The sequence below is a fragment of the Sorex araneus genome, chromosome X (assembly GCF_027595985.1).
Source record: "Sorex araneus isolate mSorAra2 chromosome X, mSorAra2.pri, whole genome shotgun sequence".
Taxonomy (NCBI): domain Eukaryota; kingdom Metazoa; phylum Chordata; class Mammalia; order Eulipotyphla; family Soricidae; genus Sorex; species Sorex araneus.
Genome location: NC_073313.1, coordinates 24,111,072 through 24,123,113, shown reverse-complemented (window position 1 = coordinate 24,123,113; position 12,042 = coordinate 24,111,072). Strand labels below are relative to the sequence as shown.

Sequence of the window (12,042 nt, the reverse complement as noted above, 5' to 3'; positions counted from 1 at the left end):
CATTGAGGAATCACTTCTGGCGGGTTCGTTTGCTGCGTGCATGGGAAATGCCTTGCCTTTCCTGTACTGTCTTTCCAGCCCCTTAAGATGGAGAGTTTTGATCAGATAGAAAACTGCAGAAATGCCTGTTGTAATTACAATTGTCAGGGTTAGCTTTAAAAGTCAAGAATTTAGTAAGGTAAATTGCGTAACATTGAAGAAACGTGCTCAGTGATAATGGCTAGATACTTAACATGCTCAATGATTACTTCTTCAATTTAATATAATTAAGAACCACATTTAAAATCAGTTGCTCATGTTTTATTTTTAAGTGCAAGTATGTGTACAGTTATATTTAAAGATTTGAGATGGTCAGTTTTTAAATTGCTTTGGGGGGGCAGCAGGCTTTTTTGGACTACACTAGTGTTTGGGGGCTCTTATTCCTGGCTCTGTTCTCAGGAAGACCTAGTTGATGCCTGGGGGTCCATAGGTCGTGCCTGGGTCAGCCGGATTCTAGGCGAGTGCCTTAACCTCCTATCCCTTGACCCTTAGATTTTTTTTTTTGAGGTAATACATGCTTTCATTTTATATTCAGGATAAAACAGGTGCTCTTATACATCTTTTGAAATTTTGAAACAAGAAAAATGGTATGGAAAGGTTTTTTTCCAGGTTTTATTTTTATTTTCTGTTTTTGGTTTTAGGCCACACCCAGTGGTGCTTGGGTGTAATGCCAGCTCTGTGATACTCCCAGGGTGTCATTCCTGGATGTATTGGCACCACGTGGTGCTGAGGATTGAATCAGAGGAGGCCACCTGCAAGGCGGATGCCTTTACCCTGTACTCTCTCACTCTCTTAAGGTTTAAGTAAGACAGCTTTAAACAAATCTTATAAAAGGATTTAAAAAAAGGTGTTCAGGACATGAAAGAAAAGCGATGTTTTTCAAGTTGCTCTATGAGGAGTCAGTGTTGGAAAAATGTGTGTCTTTTTTTGGTGGGGGGTTACACTCAGGTGTGTTTGAAGGACACTGGTGCTGGTGAAGATGGAAACTGGGACTTCTGAATACAAAGCACAAGATACATCTCTTTGAACCATTTTCCTCATCTTCCCAAATACTGTTTTTGGTTTTTGGCCACACACATTGGTGCTCAGGAGTGACCCCAGGCCATGCTTGGAGATCATATGTGGTGCCAGGGATTTGAACTGGGGTTGGAAAGTTGCAATGCAAAGTCCTTAACCCCTGTACTCTTCTCCTTGGTTCCCAATGTACTTTCTCTAGGAAAAGATGTGCCACATATTTCTTTTTTCTTATTGCTCCTTTCATTGATATATTTTAAGCGATTTCGTTCACATAAAGAACTTTGGTCCTACATTCTTGTCTTAAAGCCTGTTAGATCTAAGTAAGAGGATACTTTCAGTGTGGTTTTAGAGAAAAAACAGGAAGTACTTTTGAGGAAAGGATAAGGTCGATCTAGAACTACTGGCCTTGGGAAAGGGAAGTAAGAGCTAAAGCACATTTTCAATTTTATTTGGGCTTATAGTATGTAGCTATATACCCCCTTTGGGGGGGTGGGTTTGTTTGGGGGCCACTTGGCAGTACTCAGGATTTACTCCTGGTTTTGTACTCAGGGATTACTCCTGCAGGCTTGAGGGATGGGGATTGAGCCCAGGTTGACTGCATGCAAGGCAAGTGCCCTACCCACTGTACTTTCTCTCTGATCCCAAGAATGTATAGCTTTGATTTGGACTTAGTTGAAATGACACATAAAGTCTGCATCCCCAGTTGTAAAGAAGTACAGAGATCCAGTGGGAGAGGACTGAGGATAAGTGTAAAGACTAGGAAATGATTATAAGAAACAGTTGAACTGCCATAGTTGAATCTGTAAGAACCAGAGTTCAAAGATGGTAGGTCATTATAGGCCATTCTTCCTAGCCTTCTTAGGTACAAGGATCCCTTCCCCTGTTCCTTACATGGTATACATGCTCATATCTTCATTATCTTCCTTGTAGGGTACTTAGTGGTTCCTGACAGTTTCTGGCTTTGGGGAAATAATGTGCCCATGTCCCCTTTACTTAATGGGTCCTATGAAAAAGCCAAATACAGAGTTAATGTAGAACTGACAAAAAGGGCTAAGTTCCCCAAGAGCTCATTGGAAATTTATCTTGTATACATAATATATATTTCCCCCACCATCTACTATACATAGTATGTAAAGCAGTCACTAGTTTGCGTAAGACTATCATTATATACTATTTAGATGTGACATCTTACTCATTTTTGGGTTTTGGGTCATACATGGCTGTTCTAAGGGCTTTCTTCTGGCTCCAGGTTCAGGAATCACTCTTGGCCAGTTTAGGGGACCATATGGGGTGCTGGGGATTGAACCCAGGTCTGCTATGTGTAAGGTACATGCCCTGACTGCTGTACAATCTCTCCGGCTTCTAGATTTGATGTTTTAAATGTTTGTGTTCTAGTTTTTATTCTCTTCCAGTAATCAGTGGATATCCATTATTTTGACATTTTTAAATTACAAAGATTTTTCTTATATTAATCTATAATTTTCCCCTCTTTTCACTTACTGGTCCTGAAAATAGCTGAGTTTTTCTGAATCTTTCTTTGGCTGAAGGAATCTTTATTTTCTTGACCACTTTTTTTTCCTTTTTTTTTTTTTGACCACTCTTTATACGATTTGGATTCCTTCTCTGTCTTTGGTCTGCTTTGTTGATGTCGAACTACAGTGAAGCAACTGAACACTTGTGATTTTACCTGGTCGAAGAAGGTGAAATTATCTATTCTTTGTTCAACCTAAAATTTTACTCATGCTTAAGATTGCCATATTACATAGTTTATACTGAAATGAGGATAGTCTTTAAAGCTTTGCATTTGAACTTCAGTGACATATGAAGTGCATATGATTAAAGCTCTGAACTTGCTGCTACTTCATCCTGCCTAATAAATACATTAACATGATTGTTGCTGCAATTTCAGGTGCTTCATGGGTCCCCAATATTTCTCTTGATGAGGTTTTGTTGATTATCTTGCCCAAGTTACAGATTTTCTCATCCTTTTCCTGTGCTATGACATTGTCAAAATTTAATCGGAAGTGGTTTTGGCATTACTTGATTTCGTGTTGCCTCCTTGTGTAGCACTTTGTAAGAGCTGTTTGTTTATTTTCTTTTAAATAATTCAGGATCAGCCTCAGGCTAACCATACTATAGTTTAGGAGTGTGGCTGGTTCTTAGTCTAATCCTATTCTTTATGATTCCACATGGATTACAGAAGGCAATTAAACAGCATTTATCTTGTAAGCCTCTCAGAACCCCAGGACATGATTTGTGAGATTGAATGACTTGAACTTAGAATATCTAGCCTGCTTTCCCCCCCGCCTCCCCGAGCTGTCTTGAATTTAAGTTTCTTATTAATCACTGTATTTGGTTTTTGAAAGACTAAAGCATTTTTAGCTGAGAACAGAAATAAAATAGGGTAAGGCTATTTTCTTTTTGTCTTTGTTAATAATCACACTTTTCCCTATACTTAGCCTCACCAATACCATGTATTCAGTAGCTGGCACTTTGTGAAGTCACAGTTCAATACTGAGAGGTTTTAGCGTGTTTATATTACTAGTTTTTCATTTTCTTTTTGGGTCACAGCCAGTGATGCTCAGGGATTACTCATGGCTCTGCATTCAAGAATTCATTCTGGTGGTGCCCGGGGGTACCATATGGGATGCTTGGGATTGAACCTGGGATGATTGCATGCAAGGCAAGCATCCTATCCGCTATACTGTCTCTCCAGCCCCAGTTCATAATCTTATAGCTCCATTTCACTCTTTATCACACTTGTTTTATTTTCCTGGAGTTTTTTTGCCATCTGTTGCAAGAGGTTTTTTTTTTTAACATCTGAATTCCAGAATGTTCTCTGCAGCACATCAGACTTTTTAGATATTTCCTCCCCCCACCCCACCAGTGTGTTTTGCAATTACGCATTTATCATTATGTTTTTGAGAGCCTCCAAGCTTCTTTGCAGTTTCTGATCTTGGAATAAATCCTAATTTCCTTTTGAAAAACTTGAAATCTGCCTATCCAATATGTGCAGCAGTCTTTCTTTCTTGATCTCCAAATAACACTGCTGCTTTCTCTAAAGCTCCCTTCTTGTGTGTTACCAGTCATGTTTCATCAGTCATTACTGGTAAGGATAAGGTGCAGAAAGAGTCTCCCTTATTTTACACAGACCAAAAGCACAGTCAGCTGCATTGACAGAAGCAGAGGGACAGTTGCACAGATATGTCCCCTGGTCAGTAATAGTAACAGCATTCCCCCCACCCACTGCCACATGATAGGCACCACACTTTCTTTCACTTAGATTATTTTGTCTTATATTTTAGGGTCATAAGGCATTGGTGCTGCTCCTCCTTCCAACATTTCAACTGAGGAAATGGGCTTAAGGTTTTGAGTTTCTGGGGCCAGAGTGATAGTACAGTAGGGTAGGGCATTTGCTTTCCACTCGCTGAGCCTGGCATCTCATGGTCTCCTGAGCACCACCAGAAGAGATTCCTGAGCATAGAGCAAGGAATAACCCCTGAGTATCGCCAGGTTTGGCCCCCAAACAACAACAGAACAAAATCCAAAGAGATGAGTTACTTGCAAAAGACCGCATAGCTTGTGAGTGCCTAAGTTGCATATTTTCTAAATCAGATTCTTAATCACCATACTGGACTGCTGGATGTGGTGCTTAATTACTGTGCTGGACAAGATTCTATTACTTCAAAACCTGTGTAGTTCTTCGACCACTGACTGTGCACAGTGGGTGCTTAACTATTTAATTTGAGGTTTATGTTTCTTGCTGGTTTTCAGGGTATTGCTTTTTAGATCTCAAGACAAAAATGAGTGAGTCACATTATTAGGCAATTTATAGAAGAAATTAATAGACAGTGAAAATGTGAAATGTTTGTTTTAAAATACTGAAGTATATTTTTAATAAAGTACAGGGTTTAGAGTTATCATTTACTGGGAAAACATCTGTTTATACATACAGTCACGTGCCACTAAATAACATTCAGATCAAGACTGAACTGTATATTTAAAAGTTATCCCTGTAAGATAGCACAGATGTGTTGAGGATGATAGCATGTAAATTTATATGACGTTTTGATGCTTGCACAATAAATTTACCTAAGAAGTCATTTATCAGGAAATAGCAAGATTCATTTTGAAATGCAGTTATTAAAATAAGTTTGTGGTACTTTTTATTTCAAATACTTGCTTAGGATGGTGATAGGGAAAGAGTGGATAAAAGGAAAGCATTCATAAATAGATTTTGACTCCCTCTACAAACTAGTATGACACAGGTTTATTCTGTTTGGTCTAGCTTCCTGTCTCTTTCACAAAGTATTCCTTTAAGCATTATATAAAGTTTAACAGCCCTTACAGATGGACTGTGCAGCTTCATATCTGTCAACTTACACATTTACATTTTGGTAAATATGTTACATCAAATATATTCTAATTTCTTTGAGGAAACAAGCCTTTGAGGGACCATCTTATTTTTTAAAAAATCTCATGGTATTTAGCATATTTAAAGGTGATTAATGAGATCTTATAGTTAGGTAGATCCAACTGTTAAAACAAGAAGAGTTCCAACTCTTAATAAAAGATAAGCTTTTTCTTGTCATCTGAATTAGTACTGTATTATGATATCAGATCATCTTTACTTATTTTTATTGAATTACTGTGAGATAGTTACAAGGTTGTTCATGATTTGGTTTGTCATACAATGCTCCAAAACATATCCCTTCAGCGGTATACATTTCCCACCACCAATATCCCCAGTTTCTCTCCCACTAACCCTTCCCACAGCCTGCCTCTATGGCAGACACTTTTCTTCTCTCTCTTTCTCACAGATTAAGTCAATATTTTGTACATATTCGATGCTTTACTAACTCCTAACAAATTCCCCAAATTATTTAGTCATTTTTTTGGGGTTTTTTTTTTTTTTTTTTGGTTTTTGGGTCACACCTGGCGATGCACAGGGGTTACTCCTGGCTCTGCACTCAGGAATTACTCCTGGCGGTGCTCAGGGTACCATATGGGATGCTGGGATTTGAACCCGGGTTGGCCGCATGCAAGGCAAATGCCCTACCCGCTATGCTATCACTCCAGCCCCAGTTATGTTTATTTTTAATAGTGTTTTTGTGGTTCGGAAAGTGGTTTCTCTCTACTATGAAACCTCTATCTTTATAGCTGCCACTTGTAGCCCAGGACTTGATAAGGGGATTAGTATACTTGATAAGGAGACTTAAGCGGTTTCCTGGAAAATAAATTGTTTGCCTTAAAATGCTTAGAAATATCAGAGCTGATTACAGATATGAAAAGCATAAAAACTTTGTAGAAGATAATAGGAAGGTGTGTGATCTTTAGAAAAAAGTTTTAGTAAAGCTTGCCTAAATCATAAGTTGTCTTACTAGGTTTTGATACTAGTGGTATTTCTCTTTGGTTAAATAATTTTTGTATTGTTTTTAAACTTGCATTCTTAGGTTAAAACATCAGAATTTTACAGATACTCCCGACAGCTGCGCTATGAAGTTGACCAGGCATTGAATTACTTTCAGAATGTTCACCAGCAACCGTTATTGGATATGAAGTCTAGCCGTATTCGATCTGCCAAACCCCAGACTACAGTATTCCGAGGAATGATTGGACATAGTATGGTTAACAGTAAAATACTTCTTTTAAAGAAACCAAGAGTCTGGTGGGAGCTAGAGGGCCCACAAGTTCCTCTGCGCCCAGACTGCCTCGCCATTGTCAATAACTTTGTGTTCTTGTTGGGCGGAGAAGAGCTAGGCCCAGATGGAGAATTCCATGCTTCCTCTAAAGTATTCAGATACGACCCAAGACAAAATTCTTGGCTCCGAATGGCAGACATGTCTGTACCCCGATCAGAATTTGCAGTTGGTGTCATTGGAAAGTTCATTTATGCTGTAGCAGGCAGAACCAGAGATGAGACTTTCTATTCTACTGAGAGATATGACATCACCAATGACCAGTGGGAATTTGTGGATCCTTATCCTGTTAACAAATACGGACATGAAGGGACTGTGCTCAATAACAAGTTGTTTATCACTGGTGGTATCACCTCATCCTCCACCTCCAAACAAGTGTGTGTCTTTGACCCCAGCAAAGAAGGGACCATCGAGCAACGAACCCGGAGAACTCAAGTCGTTACCAACTGCTGGGAGAATAGAAGCAAGATGAATTACGCAAGATGCTTTCACAAAATGATTTCTTACAATGGCAAGCTCTATGTTTTTGGTGGTGTTTGTGTGATCTTGAGGGCCTCTTTTGAATCTCAGGGATGCCCGTCCACCGAAGTGTACAACCCAGAGACTGATCAGTGGACCATATTGGCATCCATGCCAATTGGTAGAAGTGGTCATGGTGTGACTGTGCTGGACAAACAAATAATGGTTCTTGGAGGCCTTTGCTACAATGGTCACTACAGTGATTCCATTCTCACTTTTGATCCTGATGAAAACAAATGGAAGGAAGATGAGTATCCACGAATGCCCTGCAAGCTGGATGGTTTACAAGTCTGCAACCTGCATTTCCCAGAATACATACTGGATGAGGTCAGACGTTGCAATTAAACCGACATCTTTTTCACTCAGAAAAGAAGCCAAACAAAAACATTTGTTTGTGTCGTAGATAAAGCATAAAGAAAAACCTCACCAGTTTTACTATCAAAGCCATTGGTCTTATATCATAAATTTTCATTCTGTGCTAGCATTCTTTTTCTTTTTAGTGACCTCAAATTCATGCAATAAGTTAATCCTAAGCACTAGCTCTTGAATCTACTTCCAGAAGCAGTTTAATAGAATGATCCACTTACCCGGGAAGTTGATTTTATGCTTTAAACATTTCTTTCAGATACCAGTGTAGGAGGTATGCATCTTGTGAGAGAAGACCTGGGATGCAATTTCAGTTCCTATCTCTATCTGAAATCTTTTCGAAGACTTCTTTCAGTGTATTTCAGTCTGTTAGACCTTTTGGTTTTATTAAGTTTCAAACTCATGACCTTTTTGCATGGCTTTTTGCTGAAAATGCAAAAATATAAATTTTCTACAAAGGTAACTTTTTTATATTCAGAACACTATTTCTAAGCTGCCTTCTCTTATCTGCATTGTGTTAGTGAAAGCATATCCATACTTGCATACATCTTATAAATATATAAGGCACATCCCCTTTTATGCGTGGTTAGGATTCTATATTTTTAAGCTAGTGCACTTGCACACACAGTTTGCCATACTTGTTGAATTTTAGATGTAACGTCTTTTCGTGTATTAACATTTTTAGAAAGTTAAAGTAACTGGAGTCCTCATTTGGTATCAGAGTAGCCTGTCTTTAGTCCATACTGATTCAGTAATACTTGAACTCTCTGTATTCCTGAAACATGTATGGATTTATAAAACTAACATTTTGTATTTTATTTCCAAATGTAAACATTAGTGTTCTTTATCGATGTTTGTCTTGTTTTTGAAGATGAAGATGTTTTTCTTTGCAGTTTGTTTAATGTTACCCTGTTCTTAGTGAGATTTGGAGTGGTATATGACAAGCCCTGGCCCTGCAGCGTGCAAGCACTTTTAAAGAGAATTTAGGTAATACCAGACTCCTAGTAAAGGCCCCTTGAAAGTAAGTGCAACCCCTTCTTTACATTCAATACTGCTGCTGCATCTGTTATTGAATGGAAAGTAGCAACTTGTGGAAATTTGAACTCAGTTTTGACATAGAGGTAAGGAATAGAATTATCTTACTGGTCATATCTACTTGTTTATTTAGTACAAAATATTTAGCGGCACTGGGGGTGTAAAATCCTCAGCTTTTTTTTCACAGAAAGCTACTAGCATGGAGAATAACCCAAAAGTTAAGAATGGATCAAAAAGAACTGTTTGAAAAGCATTTATAGTAAGTGTTTTTAGGATTTGCCGCACCTTTCAACTGTTTCAACTTGAAGGAAAAATGTAGTAGACAAAATTAGCAAGAATAATAGGGGAGTGGATCATTCAAATTGGTGCCATTTTCTCCTGAGCAAATAAAAGTCTGTATGTCATACAGACTAGAAAACTACACTGGCAAAACATGCCAGATCTTAGGATATCAGTGCAATATTGCAATGCCTTCTATATGGCTGTTGTATAAATTTTCTAGTTACACTTTTTTAATTTTTTTTTTTTTTTTTTTTGCTGCTGCCACCACTGAACATAAAATGGAAGAGTGAAGTCATGGAAATGTGAAGACTTTTTTTTTGGTTTTGTTTGCAATTAGACAAGTTGTCAAACTAGTCTAATAAAAAGTCCCCAAACTGAAGGCATTTAAGATTTAGTCAGATGCACAGGTAGTTTTTGAACAAGAAAAAGATTGGCATAGGTTTTAGAAATCAAGTTAATAACATTTATTTTGGTATGTGACACTTAAATTTTTATCAGATGTTCCTATCATTTGCTTTCAGTTTCTAAGAATAAGTTTTTTCCCCATGTCAATATGGGTAAAAGTTTTCTACGTTTAAAAAATTATTTTAAATTATTTTACTTTGAAAACTAGGCATTAGTTAGCCATTTCATTCTTTTTCCTAATATATTAGTGGGTATACTTATGTGTGCTTACTTGCTTTAAAGAAAGTGACAATAATGTTTTTGTTATTTGCCTCATTGATACAATTTTGCTGGTAAAGACCGAGATGGGATCTCGGTCCAAGACCTATGAGAGGCTTTATATATACTCCAGTGGTGCTTCTCTTTAATTGCTTAGATATGACTTCCTAGCCCTCATTAGTCTAAGATCTGGGCAAATAAGTGAAATATTCTTGGTCTTCCATTTTCAAGACATATGGCCAAGCTCAAAGTTCATGTTTTAGAAAATTTGTGAAAACTTAACTTGAACTAACTCTGGGTTCAGCTTCACACGTAAGTCATGTCTGACCTGACGTTAGCTGTTATATCAGTTTTGAGCTTTAAAAATAGTTGCTATTGCTTGGGTTCTGAATGTATGAGAAAATTCTTCTGTTTATATGTAGTGCTAGTTTAGGTTATTTTAAATCCATAATTACATTCCCTTTTAAAACTATGGTTTAATTGCTGAAAGAGATTTATTTTTGTTATATTAAACTATGGAAATTTTTTTCATAGAATATTTTCAAGTTTTTCTGTGCTTCATTTGGAACCATTTTTGTTGATAAACATTGTATATGCTCAAAATAGTTCTCTAAAAATTCAAAGAGATCTGAAACAATACAGTTGAACTGTTTTGCTCTTTGTGTTCATTTTTACTTTAAATTTTAAATGCCAGACTTGACAAATATAGCTGATCTTCATTACTTGCATCTAATTAGAAATGTTTGTTCTCTTCCATGTCTTTGACCTTCGAAGTTTTTATTTTAATCTGCTTAAAGAAAATCCTTGCACTACAACCTTTTCATAAAAGTCAAAATTCTCACATTGAAGGTTTTGTATTGGAAGAAATACTACTGGTTTTTGAAAAGCAGTGCTTAATAGAATTAGTTTTCTTGAGACAGCTTTCACTGTGTCCTCATTGCTCTACTCTGTTACTATAATTTGTGAAATATTGACTGAGCCCTTCACTTATCTTTTCTAAAGCAGCACCTTTGGACACCTCATTCTGGGAAGCCTGCTCGTGTCATAGTAAAGGACACACATTTGTGTGAGGAGAAGTGGTAAAAATGGAGAGTTTTGTCTTAATTACATGAAACTAAGCTTTAAAATATTTTATAACAAATTATTTGAGCTGCATAATCTAAACATGTCAGACGTTCAGTGGGACTATTTTTATATATGTATATGTGGTTGTAGGTCATAACATTTCAGTTTATAATATAAATTGTTATTTCAGTTTATAAGCTATATCTCAAAAGACTAGCTCTTTTGAGCATACATAATTTAAAGTTTTAGACTGAAGTAAAACACAACATAGATAATAGTGTAAATTAGATATAATTGAGGGCTATACGGCAGTAAGACTGCTAGTGCCATTTTTCTTGTTTTCCTATTAGACATTTTTGGTTTTGTTTTTGTACTCTGAACATTTTTAGGGATCATGTTTTGTTTAATCAAATTACAGTTGGTTTGGGAATAACTGTCTTCTAAAAAGAGATTTATGGTGAAAACTTCCAAAAAATTAGTTTCTTGAGAGAGTATAAAGTAAATTCCATAAGCATAGATGGGAATAGGTGGACTCATGGAAGTCATATTCTTTCAGTATACCAATATTACTTAAATATTATACAAGTACCATTGAAAAAAATGCCATCAGGTTGGTTTGTTCCCCCTTTATAACGTTGGATTTTCTTTTTACATCTTTGGGAACAACTACATAAAAAACTTATTAATCAGTATATCAGTAAGGATTAGGTGTTTGCTTTCTGAAGGAATGTTCCAGTGAGGTGATTGGAGAGGTTATTTTCTACCTAACTTGTATATGCTCTATACCTCTTGGGCATACTTTGTCTATAGAAAAATATTTTGACCTTTAGGTACATTTTGGGCCAGTAGTCAAATAATCGTAGGGCCAACTTAAAAATCTTAGAATAATTTAAGGTTTGCCTTTTATACCTGTTTTGAAAGCCTTTACATTTTTGTCAGGTAACTTTTCCCAAGCCGTGAATATAATCTATTCAAACATGTTTATGCTATCCATTCTGTTTTTAAATTGAAAAAAATGTTAAAAGTGTTTATGAAGAAAGTTTAAATAAAATATTTTTAATCTTTAAAATATACTTTATCTCTTATTATTTACTATATATAATCCATTGCTTTCAAAGTCATGCATGACTTGTTCAGTAGTATACATTTTGTTTTCCTTCAGTTTGCCAAGGAAGTGCCACAAAAATGTGATTTCTAGTGATACTTTGAGCCACAGATTCAGATGAGAACATTAGATTGAAATTATTTACACTGATATGCAATGGAAATTTCATAAAGAAGCCAAGTAATTAAGACTTCCACTAACAAGAGTTTTGCATAATGGAAACAGTGTTGAGAAGGAGCATTTATAAGCTTA

General features: G+C 36.6%; 1 protein-coding gene across 1 annotated transcript in view; it reads left to right on the top strand.

The window, feature by feature from the left end:
• KLHL15 (kelch like family member 15) overlaps positions 1 to 11,754 on the top strand; it is a 53,600-nt gene extending 41,846 nt beyond the window's left edge. The window contains exon 3 of the mRNA XM_004612241.2: positions 6,510 to 11,754. Coding sequence (XP_004612298.1) covers positions 6,510 to 7,619 — 1,110 coding nt within the window. The 3' untranslated portion in view covers positions 7,620 to 11,754. The remainder of the gene's footprint in view (positions 1 to 6,509) is intronic.
• Positions 11,755 to 12,042: the final 288 nt, after the last annotated feature.